General features: G+C 38.5%; 1 protein-coding gene across 3 annotated transcripts; it reads left to right on the top strand.

The window, feature by feature from the left end:
• Window positions 1-949: 949 nt before the first annotated feature.
• On the top strand, window positions 950-21,135 carry LOC137031927 (carcinoembryonic antigen-related cell adhesion molecule 6-like). Of its 3 annotated transcripts, none has more exons than XM_067403315.1 (9): window positions 950-1,005; window positions 4,657-4,725; window positions 5,608-5,955; window positions 6,053-6,301; window positions 8,507-8,761; window positions 17,287-17,368; window positions 17,642-17,675; window positions 19,910-19,990; window positions 20,167-21,135. In XM_067403315.1, exons 1-9 carry the CDS (start codon window positions 987-989, stop codon window positions 20,185-20,187), a joined length of 1,158 nt encoding a protein of 385 aa, XP_067259416.1. In that variant the 5' UTR covers window positions 950-986; the 3' UTR covers window positions 20,188-21,135. The 3 variants fall into 3 exon arrangements, with proteins under 3 accessions (XP_067259416.1, XP_067259415.1, XP_067259417.1); XM_067403314.1 differs by having other exon boundaries at window positions 17,633-17,675; XM_067403316.1 differs by lacking the exon at window positions 8,507-8,761 and having other exon boundaries at window positions 17,633-17,675.
• Window positions 21,136-22,543: the final 1,408 nt, after the last annotated feature.

The raw sequence follows: 22,543 nt of genomic DNA, 5'->3' as shown, positions 1-22,543 counted from the left end.
CCTTCGCTCTTCCTTCAGTGGTTTTACCGGCGGACTGAAGCGCGCCAGAGCGCCCCCTATATGAAAAGCGAAGAGAAGCTGGCAAGATCTGCCCTTGCGGAACAAGCATAAATGGGAATATACTGCAAAAATATAATGTGATATATTACATAATACATTTCCATATACGTGTGTGTATTTTGTACAATATTTGCAACTGCTTTTTATCACTTAATTAGAAGCACCACAATTTTAAAATTGTGTCTTCTGTTAGTTACATAGTGATTGAGCAGACATTCAGAATGAAAATTTAAAAATCTCTGTAAACTTGAATTTTTTTGCAAGACTATAAGTGTGTCCCATCGGGTAATCAAAAGTTCTACACACACTTGCGCACTTCTTCACACCCACTTGGGCCAAAGACAGGAAATACGTCATGTAAGTAGACATGTGGTCAAGTGCAAAGACTGCAAGTGGGGGTATTTGGACAGGGCAAATGTATAGTAAATGATCAAGTACACTCTACAGTTCTTTAGATAATAGAACTCATGTGTAAGTCAACCATAACTAAGCATTTGTCAGTACAACATACTATTCCTATTTCACTTTACTTCATTTATTAAGGCCATCGGTTTGCATGCTCACAGTTTGAGCACAGTGAGGTTACACTTTTAGCTCGCTGTGACACATTGTTAATTTCTGATTAGTTATTATTGTTAATTTTATTACCAGCTTCAATCAATCATTTACTTGTTTCCTCAGAAAAAGATTAAATATGCATCAAACATACTGAGCATCTCTGCGAATTGATGTCAAGTTTCTCTCAGTTGAACTTCTGCATTTTAGTCTAATCTGTGATGATATCATTTTGCCGTGTTTAAACTCGTCTGCTGTATTCTGTTAAGTTTCACATCTTCATTTTTAAAATGTGTTAATCACGTGTCATTCATAGTGTGAAAACCCCAACATTGTTCCAACCCTGATCATTTCTAGTTTGTTAACTGATCATGATTGCTGGTGAAACGGGTAAGATCATGGTTTACTAATCATTCTAAATTATTCTCATCAGATATCTTGTGTGTGTGTGTGTGTGTGTGTGTGTGTGTGTAGTGTAGGGGAGATTGGGGCGTGTTGTCACAGGCAAGTGAAAACATCAAGATGTTTTGTATGTTACAAACTCCTATTTCAAAACTGTCTTAGATCAAAATAATTTTGTAAATTCTGCCTTCCAAGTTTGTAACATATTGTAACATCCGTTCAAATCAGCAATAACAGTGATAACTTTACTGGGTATAAATCTGTACTATTTGTTCTGAGTTTTTGGATACATGTTGTCAATTTATATTTTACATGATTTTTTTTTCAGATCTGTGAGTAAATAAAGTTAAAAATAGTAGTAGTTAAAATTTTTAAAATCTTTATCTGCTGATTAGATGTGTTTTTAATGGATATAAACATGCTGCAAAGACCAGCATATGTCATATTTGTGTCACTACCAGGATTTTACTTTTGCTTAACCAAAAACACAATTTTGGTTTCACCAGAAAGACTATGTTGGTCAACCAACTTTTTCACCCCTGGATACTAGCATAAACCACCATTTAAAATTAAATTTGGAATTTAGGAAAGCCAAGCATGATAAAAATGTATTTCATTTTTATTTATTCTCTTCTTTTTATGGCTATATTTGGAGTAGGCTAATTGGTTAAATCCTTCACACTTAAATCCTGTTGTAGATGGTGCTTGATTTTCACTGGCCAAAGTTAACAGCATGTGTGCTACAAATGTAGTTGAACCAACCAGTTGCAATGAGTCTGGCTAAACCTCAATAAACACCAGTGTCTAAAACAGACAAAAAAGTAATTCATCACATAGACAACATGTTTATGAAGGGTAGATTAGCAAATATGCTAGAGCGGAGGAGAAAAAGGGAAGAAGGAAAATAGAGGATTTTTGTGTGGGTGCTCAAGGGGATTGGTTTTAGGGTGTTGGTGGTTTGGGGAAGTGATTGTGGAAGAGGTGTGTCTTCATTTGATTCTTGAAAGCTGTGATGGTTTCAGTGGTTTTGAGCCTCATTGTGATTTATGAAGGAAAGTCAACTGAGGTAAGGAAGTGCACTTCCAGTGACAGCCCTAAAAGCAGGGTCGGCCCAGGCTCTGTTGGTGCCTGTGACGACCCTGAGTGTTCTGTGTCGATTCTAATTAATTAATAATGATTAGGGGTGTAGACTATATAAGGACTCAGGGTTGTTTATTGAGCAGCACTCTTGGTGGGATCATTCTCCCAGGAGCATCTCTTGTGACATCTTTCTCTATTCTTCTTTATTGATACATTTCTTATATCTTGTAGCTTTAATATTTAGTTATTGTTGTTTTTGTTATTTCCTTTGATACTTTATTTTTCCCTAGACTTCTGTTTGTTATTTGTGATTATTGTTATGCTTGTTAAATCAATAAATTAATTTGTATTGATTGCACGGTGGTGTGTCATCCCTTTTTTATGTTGTGGCGAGATTACATTAACACCCCCCACAAGCCAAGTTTAATTGCAGTTAAAAACAAGGGAAAATGGCTCACGGTGTTTGTGTTGTCAGTAAAGAGGTTCTAAATTAACATGTTACGGTGATATATTATAAGCCCATCATGATGCAGCCATTATTTAAATTAGACCAACTTAACTTGTTGTCAACTATAACGTTTTTCAACTTTGTTATCATAAGCATAAAGTGATAAAAAGGATGTTAACGGTGTGCATTTAAAATCACTTAAAAGCTGTCATCTCAGTTCATTGTGATCTCCCAAAATTCCATCATAATCAATGTAGATGTTTACGCTGCATGATGAGTCTCTTATTTACATCGACATACATTTACATGCGAGTGTAAACACTTAGGGTTGCCAGCGCAGAGCCCCTGAGAATTTGCTCATTGGTCATCCAGCCCTCACTTAGCCTCCAGGAAGCCTTAGTGTTGTTTTATTGAAAATAATAAAGTTTGAAGTCACCGTTATGAAGGTAAGCACTTGCTTTAGTTGGGCTCTTGACCCTTGACTTCTTAACTTTAATGTTTTTCTGTGTGAAGAAGAAAAACTGATCACTGATCTCACCCAGAGTCTGATCTCTGAAGACATTATTTAGATTTAATAATTTCATACTACAGTAGCCTTAGAAATTCTGCTTTATTTTGAATGTTTTTAAGTCTTTATGCAGAAATTATTCAGACAGGATCATGTAGACTCAAAGAGTCAGCATATGAACCTCAACAGTGGTGACAATCAACAAAATATTCAGATCAACTCTGAACATCACAAAACAAGCTACTAAAGTCACAAAACAAGCATTTCATTAATTGTCACCATTGCTGAAGTTTTTTAATTCTCTTCCTATTAATGCAGTAAGAAATCACTAATTTCTGATTAAATCATTAACTAGTTTATTTTGCAGTTTTATGGTTAACATGTATGTCATAAACACCTTGTGAAACTTTATAACAATTACATTTTATTTAAAGTAAATTATCATGTACACTCTACAGTTATTTTTTAGGTACTATAACTTTTGTCTAAGTCAGCTGTACTTACTAAGGATTTGTCAGTACAACATGCTATTCCTTTTTCACTTTACTTCACTTTTTAAGGCAATCGTGTGGCATGCTTTTTAAGCAAGTCTAATTCAATTTTACAGCATGTAAGCTCACAGTTTGAGCACACAGTGCGGGTGCTGTGAGGTTACACTTTTGGCTTGCTGTGACACTCACACTGGGGCTACATCATGAGTAAGTAGCCTTTAGCATTGCATATAAATATATTTCTGTCTCATATTGTGATCAGAATCTCCTGACTCAGGTAAATCTCCACCTTTGTTCATGACCACTCCCCAATCAGCCTGGTTTGGACCAAGGTATTTAGTGGGCCTGAATAAAATTCTGGCCGTTGGTCTCGAGGAAGCCCTGATGAGTCGCGGTCAAGCCCCGGAATTGACAGTGAAAATACAACTGGCCCTGGTATGCACTAGCATGGTAGATTTTGGCCTGACAGGGAAAACACAGCTTTTGACATCAAGAGAAAAGAAGAGGTTAACAGCAGGAAGGGATGCAGAAACCACAGAGGTGAAGCATGTAGGGGAGATAGAGTGGAGGTTACGGCAAACCACAGAAGAGTAACGGTGGTGATGGGAGAGTGACATGAAGTTTCCAGGAAGTTGCCCAGTAAAGGCTTGGTAGATGGTACAGTAGATGATGAGAAGATGAATATTATCAGGATTAGTTACTAAAAGAGTATGATGTTTAAAAGAAATGTAATGAGAAAAGAGAGGAGTGTCTTTCCTGGACTAGGAAATGGCTAGACCTGTCCTGCTCAGCTGGACACAAGAGGTTTGGGAAAAAGTGAAGTTGGTCGAGACGGCTGAAGGACTTGCAGTGTTGTCTGCTGAGATCCATGTTTCAGTCAAAGCCAAAACATTAGGCTTGATTGAATGGTGAAGGCAGAAATTAAGTCGACTACACAGTATGATGGAAAGTAAAACCTGATGGTAGTAATTTGATGGCAAGAATTACAGGAGAAACAAGCAAATATTTACAAATATTTATGCTTACTAACTATTGTCTTATGAAAAGAACAAGAAGAGATTAATACATTAACTTCAATACAATAAAAATCAGCCACTGTACATTTGTTGTAGGTGTTGCTATGGTGATGACAGTCAGAATGGCTCCTCCTGTTCCTCTGATCTTTCTGCTCATGATTCACGGTGAGTAGCTTGAACACTTTAGAAACTCTCAAACGATTTTGCATCAGGGATGTGCAGAGAGTTCCTCAGGGGCAGGGGCTGAAATGTAAAAAAGGGGCATATATGCTATAGCTGCATAATTATCTAAAATGAAATTTTTTTTTAATTTTGTTTATTTTTTCCTGCCATTGAGCCATAAGCACTGACTGAAAGGACCATATATGGCTCGAGAGCATAGGTTACCGACCGCTGTTGTAAACAGACTGTGGAATGTATGGAAGCTTGTTTCCACCTCTGAATACAAAAATAATTCCGACACAATTCTTTTTTTCTCAGAATTGCATGTATAAACTCGTAATTCTGCATTTTTTCTCTCAATATTGTGAGTTTATATCTCACAGTTCTGACTTCTTTTCTCAGAATTGTGAGATATAAACTCACAATTAAGTTATAAAAAGAAAAGAATTGGGAGTTAAAAAAAAAAAAAAAATCGCAATTACTTTTTAAATTTTTTATTCAGTGGTGGACACATGCTTCCATGGGAATGCCAGTCAGTCAAGTCCGAAGCAAGACACATGCAACCCATGTGTTATGGCAACAACACCCTGAGAACGACAAATACGTAAAAATAAACAGCAATTTTCTGACTTTTGAGCAATTTGTTGGTTTTGTACACGTTGTCATGTTAATTATAATTCAAATGCGAATTTGTTTTATTGACCTCAATATTATCATTGATATTTATTTGAGAGGGGCACTTTTGATATATTTTTAAAAAGAACAGTGGCTCAAGTCTCCAAAGCCCTCCCCTCTGCATGTGCCTGTTTTGCATACAGATCTTTTTCCAGCATTATTGATGCACAAGCTGAACCTAATGTGCTCCGTATGAATTCTGTGTTTCAGGGGTTTCTAGTGCTGATTGGGGTGTGAGTTACAGTCATTCACACATCTGTGCACTAAAGAACTCATCAGTGATAATGAGCTGCACGTATACGTACCCTACTGAACATCAGATCGAGAAAGTGTACTGGACTAAAGGCCCTTTACAAGAGGGTGTAGATCCTCCAGATCTGTCTGAGGACCCTGAATACAGTCAGAGGCTTCAGTATCTGGGAGATAAACAGCAGAACTGCACCATCAGACTGAGTCATGTGACACTGAAGGATTCACACATGTACTATTTCAGATTCACCACTGATAAACCTGGAGGAAAATGGATTGGTAAACCAGGAGTGACTCTTAATGTCACAGGTGACTTTCATAAGTTTCTCTCTTCTTCTGTGCATTATGTTGAATAATAATCAGTGTATGACAGCAGCACTAGATATAATGTGTGTGTTGTGTTCAGATCTTCAGGTGGAGTCTCCTGAGAGAGTGACAGAGGGAGATTCAGTCCATCTGACATGTAAAAGCAGCTGCACTCTGACTGACAGAGCAACATTCATCTGGTACAGAAACTCACAGCCATTAACTGAGAGAAGAGACAGAAACAATGAACTCCTGCTGCAGTCAGTCAGAAGAGAGGATGCAGTCAGATATAGCTGTGCTGTACCTGAAGACAATTACATCTCTCCCGCTGTTTATCTCAATGTCATGTGTGAGTATGAATTCAGTCATATTTTAATTACATATACAGTAGTATATACAACCCGAATTCTGGAAAAGTTGGGATAAAATGAAAACTAAAAGACTTTCAAATCACATGAGCCAATATTTTATACACAATAGAACATAGATAACATAACAAATGTTTAAACTGAGAAATTTTACAATTTTAATCACAAAATTAGCTCATTTCAAATTTGATGCCTGCTACAGGTCTCAAAATAGTTGGGACGGGGGCATGTTTACCATGGTGGAACATCTCCTCTTCTTTTAAAAACAGTGTGAAGACGTCTGGGCATCAAGGTTATGAGTTTCTTGATTTTTGGCATTGGAATTTGGTCCCATTCTTGCCCAGCTGCTGAAGAGTTTTTGGTCACCTTTGACATATTTTTTGTTTAAGCCATGCTGTTGTAATAGCTGCAGTATGTGGTTTTGCACTGTCCTGCTGAAATACACAAGGCCTTCCCTGAAATAGACGTCATCTGGAGGGGAGCTTATGTTGCTCTAAAAACTTTCTATACCTTTCAGCATTCATAGTGCCTTCCAAAACATGCAAGCTGCCCATACCGTATGTACTTATGCACCCCCATACCATCAGAGATTCCAGCCTTTTTAACTGAATGCTGATAACACACTGGAAGGTCTCCCTACTCTTTAGACCGGAGGACATGGTGTCTGATTTCCAACAAGAATGTTAAATTTGGACTCGTCTGATCATAGAACACTTTTCCACTTTGAAACAGTCCATTTTAAATGAGCCTTGGTCCACAGGACAAGACGGGGCTTCTGGACCATGTTCTCATATGGCTTCCTTTTTGGATGATAGAGCTTTAGTTGGCATCTGCAGATGGCACGGCGGATTCTGTTTACCGACAGTGGTTTCTGGAAGTATTCCTGGGCCCATTTAGTAATTTCATTGACACAATCATGGCGACGAGTGATGCAGTGTCGTCTGAGGGCCCGAAGATCCAATAAAGGTCTTTGGCCTTGTCCCTTATGCACAGAGATTTCTCCAGTTTCTCTGAATCTTTTGATGATGTTATGCACTGTAGATGATGAGATTTGCAATGCCTTTGCAATTTGACATTAAGTAACATTGTTTTCCACAATCTTTTTACGATCTCTTTCACAGATTTGAGAGCCTCTCTAAGACATCCCTTTTATAGCTAATCATATTACAGACCTGATATCAGTTGACTTAATTAGTTGCTAGATGTTCTCCCAGCTGAATCTTTTCAAAATTTCTTGCTTTTTCTGCCATTTGTTTCTCCTGTGCCAACTATTTTGAGACCTGTAGCAGGCATCAAATTTGAGATGAGCTCATTTTATGCATAAAATTGTAAAATATCTCATTTTAAACATTTGTTATGTTATCTAAGTTATATTGTGACTAAAATATTGGCTCTTGTGATTTGAAAGTCTTTTAGTTTTCATTATATTCAAATTTAAAAAAACTTCCAACATTTAAGGAATTGGGGTTGCGTGTGTGTGTGTGTGTTTGTGTGTGTGTATATATACATATATATATATATATATATACATATACATATACATATATATATATATATATATATATATAGTTATTATGTCAGTAATTAAATTGTGCCAGTAATTATTTCAGTAATCATTCAATATACAGGGAGAGATTAAAGAATAATGGGAGCATAGATTAAGGCATAGTGAAAGCGTAGAGTTTTTTTTTTTTTTTTTGTAGCTGGATACAGAAAGAAAAGTTGTTAGAGAGAGTAGCAGGGGTTGCCGTGTCCTCAGGTCTAATCCTGGTCTCAGTCAAGCCAAAGATAACAACTGAATGAGTAGCAAAGCCTGGAAAGAACTCACCTTTGTTAAAAGTTGACTGGTAATCCAGAGGGCCACAGAAAAACAAAGAGGTGCATTTTAAGAGGTAGAGTTAGGGCACAAGATTACAGGGTTGTGTCGTCATATGTGTGTGTGTTAGTGTTGTTGTTGAGAGACAGGAATATATTGGAAACACATGTTGGATGCGGAAGAGAGGGAAGAAAAGGAAGCTGAATGAGGAAAATGTACTACCATGGTTAGACTTGTGCGACATGTCGATCTTTACACAAGTGCTGATGCATTGATTCAAATTAAATGTACAGCTTATCAAACCTGAGGGAATACAGCTGTCATTATAATTAGCAAAGCAAAGCCTATCATAACATACATTTTCTTCTAGATCCTCCACAGTACACATTTGCAGGGGTGAGCAAAAGTTGTGAGATATTGGCGGGAGATTCAGTGACTCTGATCTGCAGCAGTGATTCAAACCCTCCTGCAGAAATCAGCTGGTTTAAAGGAGGAACGTTTGTAGGATCTGGAAGAAACTTCAACATCTCAAAGATCAGCTCTGATGACAGTGGAGAATACAAGTGCAGATCCATCAATGAACATGGAGAGAAATACTCTGATGCTGTGACTTTAAAAATCACGTGTGAGTTTAATATAAACACATAACACACTGTAGAACATTCCAGTATGTCTGTTATGATTTCAGTAAGTAGTAGAAGCACAAAAATGCTCCTGATCTTTGCCACAATAAGTTTGGTAATCATTTTTAGACCCTCCCATGAATGTCTCAGTGTCCATTGGTCAGTCCGGGGTCTGTTTCCCAAAAACACTGTTAGCCAACTCTATCATTATCAGCATAGTTCAATGAGTCTGTTTTCCCGAAACCATAGTTACAATGAACATTTGCAAACAGCATTGCAAAGTTGCATGGTTGGAAGGACAGCTCTCGTTCTTTGATTCTGTTTTAGTTATTAGAACTCTTGTGTAAGTGAACTATACTAATTAAGCTTTTGTCAATACAACATACTATTCCTATTTCATTTTACTTATTTTAAGGCAATCGGTTTGCATGCCTTTTCTAAGTAAGTCTAATTAATTAGATTTTACAGTGTGTGTGTGTGTGTTCTAGTATGTAAGAATGAGCCTATGATTGAATCAGGATATAAAGCAAAATAACTGAGAAAAATGAGAATTAGTCCTGTTACGTTCCCCTTCTAGTCTAGGAGTTAGAAGGGAAGGCAACAAAAGAAAATAAGATAACTTATTAGAAAAGGTAACGCAAGGATGAAAAAAAAAAGAAAACGTGGAGGACACACTTCAGCCTCAGTCTCAGAGGGAAAACACAACACCACTTTAAGGGAAAGTCTAAATGTTTATTTCCTTATACCAAAAAGAGCTTGCCAGAAGGAGAACATGAGGGAATAAATTCTCAGGAGAGAGTATACCTAAAACAACAAACAAAACTGGAGCTAACTAAGGTTTAGAGAATCTACTTACCCTACTCAAAAACAAAGATGAAAAAACAACAACACAAACTTCCCTGAGCTCCCTCTTTAAACAATAAACAGGAGAAAACAATTGTACACAAAAAAAAAAAGGCACTCTCTCCCTACGATTCCCAGATAACCCAATAATGATTGAGTTAAATGATACAATACCTTCTAGTTACCCACACATGGATTAACCCGAAAGCAGGCTAAAGAATGATGCTAGCACACAGAAAAAGTATAGGCCCACACCTAACTCAAAACTGTTAACCCTCAGTCACACACAGTACACTCAGGCAAACAATTTCAGTTTCCACTCTGAGGCTGGGGAGAAGTGTTCCTCAGCGCAGGATCTTCAGAATGCACCATATATACAGCTCTGCTCAGACTCAGGCATGCTCACAACGAGTTGCAGCTGGTGGCAATTAACCTGAGTATGAGAGTGAGGGAGAGAAACAGGGCACAACACAGCACAGGACACACACACAGGGATATGACAGTTACACACCAAAACACTCTGGGACGTAACACCCCCACCACTAAGATTACAGACCAGGGTTCAATAAGGTTTCTGTATCACCACCCCAACATGCACAGCACCTAGGTTGTCATCTCAACAGATCTGGACAGAGCATCCGCCACAATGTTGTCTTTGCCTTTGATGTGCTGGATCTGGAGATTGAAATCCTGAAGCTTGAGAGCCCAGCGCAGCAAACGCTGGTTAGAGGAAGACATGTTGGACAGAAAAGTTAAAGGATTATGGTCTGTATACACAATCACAGGTAGAGCACTACTCCCAAGGTACACCTCAAAATGTTGTACAGCCCACAATAAAGCCAATGCTTCCTTTTCAATTGTGCTATATGATAACTGGCTCTTTGAGAACTTGCGGGAGAAATACGACACAGGGTGTTCAATGCCTTGAGCATCCTCTTGAATAAGGACAGCTCCCGCACCGAAGTGGCTTGCATCTACCTGTAGCTTGAACGACAAATTGAAGTTAGGTGCAGCTAACACAGGGGCATTGCTCAGCAGGTCTTTAGTTGGAGCCGTGACTGTGATCGAGCATTTGAAGCTGCTAAACACTCTCGTTGTGCTAAGGAGGTCTGTGAGAGGAGCAACTACAGCAGAGAAGTTTCTGCAAAAACCTCTATAGTAGCCTGACATTCCCAGAAACCGGCGAAGCTCACGCTTGTTGTTAGGTTTAGGAAACTTAAGAATAGCTTCCACAGGCTTCACCCAGCCATGGCCTACCTTTTTCCCTAGGTAGGTTACCGTAGCCTTACCTATCTCACACTTAGACAGGTTTAGGGTTAGCGATGCAAGTTTTAACCTTTCAAAGACTCTCTCCAAGGTTTTAATGTGGTCTTCCCATGACTCAGTATAGACTATGATATCGTCAAGGTAAGCGTCACAATTAGGTACATCACCCAACACAATATGCATCAGCCTCTGAAAAGTGGCTGGTGCATTTCTCATTCCGAAGGCGAGGACAGAGTATTCCAGGAAGTAATCTGGCGTAACGAATGCAGAAACTTCTGCAGCACGGGAAGTGAGAGGCACCTGCCAGTAACCCTTTAATAAGTCAAGTTTTGTAACAAACTTGGCTGATCCCACCCGATCTACGCAATCCTCCATACGGGGGAGTGGAAAAGAGTCAGGCTTCGTTACTGCGTTCACTTTACGAAAGTCAGTACAAAACCGGTATGTGCCATCTGCTTTTGGAACCAATAGACACGGTGAGCTCCATGGGCTCTGACTATGCTGAGCCAGGCCGTGCTGTAACATGTATTCGACTTCGGTTTTCATTATGTGACGCTTACTTGGGTTAACTCTGTAGGAGTGCTGCTTGATTGGTTTAGCGGAGCCTACATTGATGTCATGCTCAAGAACAGTGGTTCTCCCTGGCACATCAGAAAATAGGGGTGAGTACCGATGCATTAGCTGGATAATCTGATCAGACTCAACAGGTTCTAGATGTGAGAGAAAAAGAAGGCAGATCTTTCAACACAGCAGAATTTTGTAGTCTCTTACCATCTTGTTCAGTAACTTGCAAGGCTACAGCAACTGGTAAAGGCACAGTCACAGGGTTACATGGGGGTTCAGACTGAGAGTCACGCATAAACCTTTTAAGCATGTTAAGGTGGCACACTCTAGTTTTACGCCGCCTATCTGGGGTGCTGACAACATAGTCTGTTTCACTGAGTTTCTCCCTCACAGAGTAGGGACCTGTAAACCTAGCATGGAGGGCTGAACCAGGTTCCGGAAGAAGTACAAGAACTTCGTCGTTCGGCTGAAAACTACGAGAAACGCTTCTTTTGTCGTAGCGTTCTTTCATTTTAGACTGGGTTGTAACCAAATGTTCCCTAGCCAGATCACGAGCTCTGTGCAACCGTTCTCGAAATGAACTTACATAATCAAGGACAGTTATAGGCATTGCATCTTTAGCTAGCAGTTGTTCACTCAACACTTTAAGCGGGCCCCGCACCGTGTGACCAAAGACAAGATCTGCGGGACTGAACCCAAGGGATTCTTGCTCTGCTTCCCTGACGGCAAACATCAAGAATGGTAAACTCTCTGCCCAGTCTTTACCACTAGCAAGACAGTAAGTACGTAACATCATCTTGAGTGTTTGATGGAACCTTTCCACAGCACCTTGCGATTGTGCGTGGTATGCACTCGACAGTTCATGTCTAATTCCAAACTGAGTTAGAGTCTGTGTGAACAGTTTTGAAGTAAAATTTGTACCCTGGTCAGTTTGTATGACCTTTGGCAATCCAAAAACAGTACAAAACTTGATCAGTTCACGGACAATGATGTGGGCTTTTATAGAGCGCAGAGGAATCGCTTCCGGGAAACGTGTAGAAGTACACATTATGGACAGAATGTATTCGTGACCAGATTTTGATTTAGGCAAAGGGCCCACGCAGTCCAACAACAGGCGCTCAAAGGGTTCGTGCATAACAGGGATAGGCCGCAACGGAGCAATAGGAAGTTTTTGGTTCGGTTTTCCAGCTATTTGACAAGCAGCACACAAGCGGCAGAACTTAGACACAGCAGACTTCAGCCCTGGCCAGAAAAAGTAGCGGGACACTCGTTTGAACGTCTTGGTAACTCCCAAGTGTCCTGAAAGTACATGTTCATGAGCGATTTTCAGTACAGGCTCCCTATACTGTTGAGGCAGAACGATTTGCTGAATTTCATTAAGGGAAGAACGAGCAAGGGGTCTCCACCTCCGCATTAAAACTTCCCCTTCCCAAAAATACCTTACTTTATCATGAGGTTCTCTTTTGAAATTTGCAACAGTCCCAATAAGGGTTGCTAAAGAGGGGTCTGTTCTCTGAGCAATAGCCAATTGTTCCCTGCCCACTTCTAAAATAGGCTTTAGTTCAGGTACAAAAGCCACTTCGCAGGTTCCTGTAACTTCAGCCTTCTCTGGAGTTACGTCATGCTTATTTGAGTCAACTAAGAAACTCTCAGAGAGATCAAGTACATCTCCCAGCCTTCTACTTTGGGCCCGCGTGACTGCGCATGAAGGAAAGACAGCAGGAAAATTTTCCGCAAGCGACGAATTATCATTTTGAGCCGGTTCACTAATTACCAGTGGTCTAGGAAAAACATCTCCACCCGCAAGATCATTCCCTAGGATAACATCTACCCCATCAACTGGTAGATGTGAGCAAACTCCAAGTGTAGCAGGGCCTGTGACCAAATCTGACGTGAGATACAAGTCATGTAATGGCAAACTAAGACAGCCCATGCCAATCCCTCGCACTAGGATATTGGAGCCAGAGTATACGCTTGAAGCTGGTAACGATTTTTCACAAATAAGCGACTGGACTGATCCAGTGTCTCTTAAAATCTTCACCGGCTTACCCACTGCGTCAGGTGAATTAGACACTGCACCATCCAGTAAAAACGGCTGATACGCACTCGTAACAGTCTCTGTACCACAATTAGTATTACCGCCAGTGTGCACCAACGCTGCACTTTTAGGATGTGAAGCAGTAGTTTTCTGTTTCCAAGCCCGGCACTCAGAAATTATGTGATTTGGGTCCAGGCAGAAAAAGCAAGCCCTCTTGACATTCTTTTTATGGGGCGAATTTAGTTGTGTGCTAGGTTTAGTGTGTGGCAAGACAGATCTCACATCCTGGTCCGTATTAATGCTAGTCGAGAACATTGCATTACGTCGTGGTGTAACGAATACGTTCCGGTGCGTTAACGTAAATTCATCCGCTAAAACGGCCGCGTCAACGATAGAAGTCACCTTCTGTTCGTTTAAGTGAATTACCACATTCTCAGGTACACTACTCTTGAACTCCTCAAGTAAAATCAGCTCCTGAAGTTGTTCAAAAGTAGTGATCCGATTAGAAAGACACCACTTCTCAAACAGAGTGCGCTTTTCTCGGGCGAACTCAACGTAAGTCTGTTTGGCAGTTTTGGCATGTGAGCGGAACTTTTGTCTGTACGCCTCCGGTACTAATTCATACGCTCTAAGTACCGCAGCCTTCACAATGTCATAATCAAGTGATTGTTCTAGCGGCAAAGCGGAAGAAACTTCCTGGGCTTTCCCAGAAAGGCTGCACTGTAATAACAATGCCCACACATCTTTAGGCCAACGCAACTTCAAGGCTATGCGCTCGAATGTAACAAAATAAGCATCCACTTCGCTTTCCCTAAATGGTGGAACAAGTTTCAGATACCTGCTAACATCAAAATTTGCATTGGCTTCAGCCTCATGCGAATCTTGAGGTGTCGCAGAATGGGTATACGACGGAGAGCTAGCAGAAATACTTCGTGAACGAGGCAAAGGTACAGGTTTACCTTTCGGTTCGGGTACCTTACGTTCCAACTGACGCAATCGAATATCACGATCAGTTTCTGCCTCTATAACACGCAGTTTAACGAGCATTGTCTGATGTTCTTGTTTCTTAATCATGTAATCAAGCTCTTTCATCTTAAACGCTAACAATGGGTCACCAGAAGGCTCTACCACAGGGACACTAGGAGGGCCATCATCTGACACCGCTCGCTCTGCTACGTCAGGCGAAACCTCCTCCCTGGCAGAGGATTCTGGCAAAATTCCCATCTCTTCAAGTTTTTCACGAAGCACTTGCTTGATAACATGTTTTACTGCGTCTGCAGGAACAGTAATATTGAAAAAGTTAGCAATCAACAATAAATCCTTTTTCCTACAACGCTCAAAGACCTCTGTGGTAGGAGAGAGAGTGAATGCAACTAAATCAAACTCCATCTTAATACCACAGTTCCCTCTACCACAACAAAAAAAAACAAACAAACTGCCAAACAGTTTAGAAAAAGTAGACTTACCGGCGAATATGAGTGTCTCGTTATTAGTAACGGGAACGGACGAGCCCCCAATTGTTACGTTCCCCTTCTAGTCTAGGAGTTAGAAGGGAAGGCAACAAAAGAAAATAAGATAACTTATTAGAAAAGGTAACGCAAGGATGAAAAAAAAAAGAAAACGTGGAGGACACACTTCAGCCCTCAGTCTCAGAGGGAAAACACAACACCACTTTAAGGGAAAGTCTAAATGTTTATTTCCTTATACCAAAAAGAGCTTGCCAGAAGGAGAACATGAGGGAATAAATTCTCAGGAGAGAGTATACCTAAAACAACAAACAAAACTGGAGCTAACTAAGGTTTAGAGAATCTACTTACCCTACTCAAAAACAAAGATGAAAAAACAACAACACAAACTTCCCTGAGCTCCCTCTTTAAACAATAAACAGGAGAAAACAATTGTACACAAAAAAAAAAGGCACTCTCTCCCTACGATTCCCAGATAACCCAATAATGATTGAGTTAAATGATACAATACCTTCTAGTTACCCACACATGGATTAACCCGAAAGCAGGCTAAAGAATGATGCTAGCACACAGAAAAAGTATAGGCCCACACCTAACTCAAAACTGTTAACCCTCAGTCACACACAGTACACTCAGGCAAACAGTTTCCACTCTGAGGCTGGGGAGAAGTGTTCCTCAGCGCAGGATCTTCAGAATGCACCATATATACAGCTCTGCTCAGACTCAGGCATGCTCACAACGAGTTGCAGCTGGTGGCAATTAACCTGAGTACGAGAGTGAGGGAGAGAAACAGGGCACAACACAGCACAGGACACACACACAGGGATATGACAGTTACACACCAAAACACTCTGGGACGTAACAGTCCTCATATGCCATGTCCGTATTTATAGCAAAAAATCGAGCATTAATTCGATCTCAAACTGATTCAGTAAAATAAGTTATTACTCCACCACCTCATGACATTATTCACCAATGTGATTGAACAATAAATTTGCCACAATATGATTTCGGGAAACAGTCATGACTAGCTATGATGTATCAATGTATCGATGTATTCAATGATGTATCGTACTAGTTAAGCACTGAATTACGCTGTTGTATGGGAAACAAACCCCCGGTCAGATTTGGGTGGGAGATTCAATGACTCTGAGCTGCAGCAGTGATTCAAACCCTCTTGCAGAAATTAGTTGGTTTAAAGAGGATATAACCTTCAAGGATATAACTTAAATGAAAATAAAACAGGATATAAGGATATAACTTAAATAAAATAAAACAGAAATAATCTTGTTCGGACCTACAGAAAACAGCGTTGCTAATGTTGATTGTGGCTCTCCTCTTATGAAACCCTTTGTGCCAGGAATTTGCTAAAATTCGATAAACAGATTAGTGCTGTGGTAAAATCCATTTTTTTCCATCTCCGACAGCTATCAAAAGTGAAATCATTTTTATCTAAAGGTGATTTTCAAACATTGATCCATGCTGTTGTTATATCACGTTTGGACTACTGTAATTCTCTTTATCATGGGGTCTCCCAATCATCTCTTTCTCGATTACAGCTGGTTCAAAATTCAGCAGCTAGACTTCTCACTAAGACGCGCAAGCATGAGTCTGTTACTCCCATCTTATCAGCCTTACACTGGCTTCCTATCAAATTTAGAGTCGATTTTAAAATCTTACTTTATGTTTATAAACCTCTTAATAATCTGGCCCCTGAGTACTTGACCAGTTTACTTTCTCGCCACTCCCCGTCAAGAACCTTAAGGTCATGTGACCAGTGCTTACTTGTTGTACCACGAACTCGACTTAAAAAACAAGGTGATCGGGCCTTTGCAGTTGTGGGACCCAAATTATGGAATAGCCTACCTTTATATATTAGGCTAACCCCTTCTGTTGCCACATTCAAGTCATCCTTGAAAACATTTATTTTTTCCTTAGCCTTTCCTTAGCTTTTTTATGAATATTTTGTTTATGTTATTTTTATGTTTTGTGACATGTACAGCACTTTGGTCAGCATCAGCTGTTTTTAAATGTGCTTTATAAATAAAGATTGATTGACTGATTGAAGCACTGACCCCAGTTGGATTTGGGGATTCAGTGCACTACAGAGTGGACGTTTCTACTGTCAGGTTCACAATAAATATGGATCTCAGAGATCAGATGGTGTAATTGTGACTGTTAATGTTAGCACAGCTCATAAAAAAGGGATAGTTCACTCATGAATGAAAATTCGGTCATCATTTACTCACCCCCAAGTTGTTGACAGGATTTTGGGTGAATTATCCCTTTAAATTACTCATTCTAGAGTGAAGTAAATTAATCTTTTCTGATGTTACACTTTTTGTCTCAGCTGTAGGATGTTTGGTGATATTATACATATCTATTGGAGTGGGTTGTGGAGCTGTTGTTATCATCACGATGGTGCTGATTTGGTAAGATGTTTGCAATATTCATCTGTACTGTCTTAACCTCTTTTTCACAAACAACCAGTAAAGATTCAGTTTTCAGGCTAAATTGGGTGATATTGATTTCATTTGAAGTTAGGGTTCATTGGATTTTTAGGGGGTCAGTTTAGAAAAAAAACATGACGCTAATATATTTGAATTAAATATACATTAAATATTATCCCATAGTTTAGACAAACTAAACAGGTTTTTGAATAAAATTATGATAACATCACATTAATTGTTTTTAAGGGCAAGCAGGATGAAAAAGAGAAATGACACACTTAAATCTCAGGTAAGAAAAATTAATTTGGTTTTATATAATGTGTATATATATATATATATATATATATATATATAATAGTTTACTAATCAGGTAAATGAACTGGTCACACAGACTTAAATCATTAAGGGATTAGTTCACTTTCAAATGAAAATTACCCCAAGCTTTACTCACCCTCAAGCCATCTTAGGTGTATATTTACATTTACATTTATTCATTTTATTCCTTTCTTCTTTCTGATGAAGACAGTCAGAGAAATATTAATAAATATCCTGACACATCCAAGCTTTATAATGGCAGTAATGCGCTACCAAACAAGTATGAGCTGAAGAAAGTGTCTCCATTCACATCCATCCATCATAAACATATAACACACAGCTGCATTTGTATAAAAAAAATATCCATATTTAACAAGTTATGAAGTAAAATGTGACCAATCACGGAAAGTAGCATTTTGAGTTATTCACAGATTCTGAAAGTGTAGCCTCCAAGCTTTCCAACGATGTGTAACACATGGAAATCTGATAATATTTGGAGAAGTTGTGGCATTTGAAGGTAGGCACTCAAAAAAGCTCTAAAGAGAGAAAAAGCCTCTAAAACTTGTGCAGTTTTCGCCTGTTCTCACCTGCTGGAAGTGACAATAGGGCTCATTTACATCTCATTTAGATAAGCCATACCCCCTGTAAAGCTCCCCCCTATAAAGCTGCATGGACCGCATACTATTAATAATAAAGGATAATATGCATTGTAAATGTCAGTAATTTATCTTTCCTGGTTTAGACCTCAATTAGTGGTTAGACCTGGTGTGAGTCAAAGGATTAAAAAAATCCTGTACATTAAACTCTTCATACTTTTACTTTTGACTTAATAACACACATTTAACAGCTACGGATACTTTATAGTTTTACGTAAGTAGGAATTTAATCTGATACATTTACTATTACGTTAGTATATCCATGTTTAGAATATTAAGTAGCACTTCCTCCACCACTGGCTAAAATTAATAGCATCACATTCAATTCAAGAATGCTAACAGGCAGGTTTACGTGGGCTAAGTCATTCACACCAGTCACTTCAAGCAACTGAAGCGTTATTCAAATTAATAGCAGATGCTAACATTACCATCTAAAAGCACGTCATAGTAATTAAATTAAAACGACAGTCCTGAGCTAGCTAATAACAATAGACACATGAGAAAATGTTTACGTGTTCTTAGAATGAACACAAAACGACAAAACGTTGCCTCCAATGAAATAAGTCGTTAGGGCACACTTTCTCTTTGTCGGGGTCTTCTTCGTGGATGTAACTGTCTGTTTGCCTCTAAATGTCCAATAATTTGCCACTTTTTTCCGCAGCTAAAGAATCCAGCAGAGCCAGCGCTGCATACTAAGTAGCCACGCTTCCCTTGGAGGGTGGGGGCAATAACAAAAGAAACAAAAGCCGGCGTATCCAATTCCAGTATGGAAATACACACAGACAATGACACGCCCCTACTGCGAGATAGAATCTCTGAAAAACAAGCCGATTTCAAACTTAAATTGTACGCTTTTAAATATACCAATACTGCTATCTCAAACACGGAGATGCTTCTTCGTGATCTCAACTAACAGATTCTGCAAAAAAACTAAAATCACCAATTTTGAAAAACAACGCTTCTTTTTCATTTTGCGCGAATGTTGTGCTGCCGACTTGTGTCACTGGTTTCCGTGACGGGTCACAAATATCTAGTTTCCACCAGACCTCCTTCCATATTCTTCAAAAAGCTTACGCTGTACGTCCTATGCCTTCCCTATTCAATTTACGGAACTGACACGAACCCAGTTCTGTTTTTTACATAATTTGAAAATAGAAGGCTATTTGGCGGAAGCTGGATATTTTGCTTCATAACTTGTTAAATATGGATTTTTTTTTTTTTTTTTACAAAATCGCATCACTTCGCTTCAGAAGGCCTTTATTAACCCTCCAGAGCCGTGTGTTATATGTTTATGATGGATGGATGTGGATGGAGACACTTTCTTCAGCTCATACTTGTTTGGTAGCGCATTACTGCCATTATAAAGCTTGGATGTGTCAGGATATTTATTAATATTTCTCAGATTTTCTTTGTCAGAAAATTAGCTTGGGCTAATTTTCAATTGAAAGTGAACTAATCCTTTAATGTATTCCTTACTTTTATCTAGTGGGCGTTGAAAGACATAAGTTTTGCATTTTTTTCTCTAATCTGTTTTTTTTTTTTAATGGTAAAGATTAATCAGTCCAAACATAATGAAAACAGACGCAAAGCTTGTGATGTTGAGTTGAGTCAACCTGTGTATGAGAATGCAACGGTAAGTGTTTTAACTGAACTTTTCACCCTTCACTGAATATCAAATGTTTATAGATCAAGCATATGATACTAAGAATAAAATTTACTGTTTAAGATTAAATTAAAAAATAAGTGTATTACTTATATATTTATTCATTTACTCTCATTATTTATTTGTTCTTTGTTTCTTTGTTTTAGATTACCAGGAAGAGGCCATAGTTTGGGACACAGAGCAAAACATTTTTTTCAGCCTTTATGGACAGTGGAAATGGAAAGTCTTCACACCCCTGTTTAAACAGCAGGTTTTTCTGATGTAAAAATTTAAACAAAAGTTAAATCATATCAGAAATTTTGCATGTTCAGTGTCAAAATTACAAGCAATGCCACTAAACACCAGTAAAATTTCAGAGGAAAAATAAAGCTAAAAGAAACTTGGAATAAATATCTGCATAAGTGTTCACCCCCCTAAACTGTACGTGGTTGAAGCACCCTGATGTTCTTACAGCATTCAGTTTGGATGGGAGTCTGAAGCCATTCTTTTGTTGATTTAGACGTGTGTTTTGAAACATTGTCTTGCTGAAAGGTAAAGTTCTCTTCATTTTAGTTTTTTAGCAGACGGCAGAATATTCTGTGCCAAAATCAGCTGATAAATGGAGCTATTCATGATTCCATCCACCTTTCATCAATGAGAACCTGTTGAACCTCTTTCTGGCCCATGGCTCTTGTAGTAACCAAGATGATGTCAGTAAAATCTTACAAGAACAGCTGAGATTTATTTGGATTAACTTCAGCTGAAGACAGGACTGTGTACTGTACTTTCCTATGAGCTTCATGATTTTAGTTCATTTTGAACACAGCCACATACCTAGTTAAAAAAGATTGTGAATACTTGTGTTATTAATGTTTTTATTTTTATCTTCTGAAACTTTGGTTTTCAGTGGCATTGCATAGGTTGTCTTTTTTAACATTAAATGTGCAATTTGTCTGCTTCATGTTTTACACCACAAAACCAGCTGTTTTTGACTCTTGTGTGTGCAGCCCTGAAAAGCAACTTGAATTTATATAAAAGTGTGTGTATTTTTCCTTTAAAATTTGTTACATATAGTTTGCTCACTTAGCTTAGATGTTTTAAGATGCATAGTTTAACTGTAAGCCTCATTGTTTGTTTTCAACACAGGAAATAAAGATCTGATATCACAAGTTTACAGTTTTCTGTCATACAACAACATTAAAAGCAACTAAAAATGGAAAACCTTCTATGCTTTTTTATTCTTTGGTCATAATAGGCAGGAGGAGCGATATTATTATTCTAAAACCACACATTTTGAGGGCATTTCATGGGTTCATATATCTGTCAAAATGTTGTGACAAGATTCGAACTGCTTCCTGAACCAGTTAGGCGGAAGTGAGGGTTCGGACCTCATCAATGATGTCATTGGTCTAAAGCGATATGAAGGCTGATGCTCATTTTTGTTAATGATATTATGATGCAGCAAGAGTTACAATGTGTACTGCACGCTGTGGGTCAGTTAAGACTGCAGCAGAACAACCACTAAAAGGATTTATTTCATTCTACAGCCTGCAGATAAGAAAAAAAAAAAAAAAAAAAAAAGATTTACACCAGCAAGCATTGTGTTTGAGCATTTATTGGAGGGGGTTCAGCCAGGGATTGTATGGCAAGCCAATTTAGCTTAAATTGTTCCCTGCGTTACTCGTCGTAATTGTATTTTCACTGGTAAGAATTAATTTACAGAGCTCTACAATCCAATTTTTACTAGTAACAATTACAATTAGAGAGCTCTACAAATAAATTTGTACTAGTCATATGTCTCCATTGACTTCCATTCATTTTTAGTTACAGAGCTCTACAACTGAATACAAACTAGTAACAATTTCAATTAGAGAGCTCTATAATTCAATTATTACTAGTAACAAATACAGTTAGTGAGCTCTCTAATTGAATTTTTACTAGTAAGAATTGGATTGTACAGCTCTCTAAAAAAAAAAGAAAAAAGAAACTGTGTCAAGCCGCTGACTTTGTGCTGTCCAAAAAATTGTTGGTGGACCGCCAGGTCATTGTTAGCTGGGTTATTTTCCTCTTCCTTGGAACAAATAACAGTTGAATTAGACATAACCATTGAAAGATCTTAAGACTTTCAGGATAATAAGTAACAGTCAGCAGCAGTGGATTTCATACATCACAAACCTTCAAAAAGCATAACATTTTTCAAGACATGAAAAGTAAAAGTGGACTCTACTTTTGGGTGAGTAGCCTAGATTGTTTTTCTCTGTTCATGTGTGCAGTGAATATATATTTGAGAGGCAAAATGACGCTAAGTGGGGGCCCCAGACAAAATGAATCAATAAAGCCCTTCTAAAAGATATTTTTGTTAAGATATCTTTGTTACCTAGTTGTATAATTACACAACATATAACATAGTCAAAACACGTAACAGAACAAATTTTATATTGTTTACAAAATTAAAGTGCTTATTTTTTAATTTACAAAATTTGTCAAATCTTACTAATTAAATAATGTCAACCTAATAAATGTATTGATATTTATTTATATTAT

This window comes from Chanodichthys erythropterus, chromosome 12, assembly GCF_024489055.1.
Source record: "Chanodichthys erythropterus isolate Z2021 chromosome 12, ASM2448905v1, whole genome shotgun sequence".
NCBI classification, from domain to species: Eukaryota; Metazoa; Chordata; class Actinopteri; order Cypriniformes; family Xenocyprididae; genus Chanodichthys; species Chanodichthys erythropterus.
This window is presented reverse-complemented; position numbering and strand designations above follow the sequence as displayed.

What these genes read in the sequence shown, in the direction of transcription:
- LOC137031927 (XM_067403314.1), top strand. An exon ending in TGTGACTTTAAAAATCACGT is followed by an intron (nt 8,762 to 17,286) that starts GTGAGTTTAATA and finishes TTTTTGTCTCAG; the next exon opens with CTGTAGGATGTTTGGTGATA. An exon ending in ATGACACACTTAAATCTCAG is followed by an intron (nt 17,676 to 19,909) that starts GTAAGAAAAATT and finishes TTAATGGTAAAG; the next exon opens with ATTAATCAGTCCAAACATAA.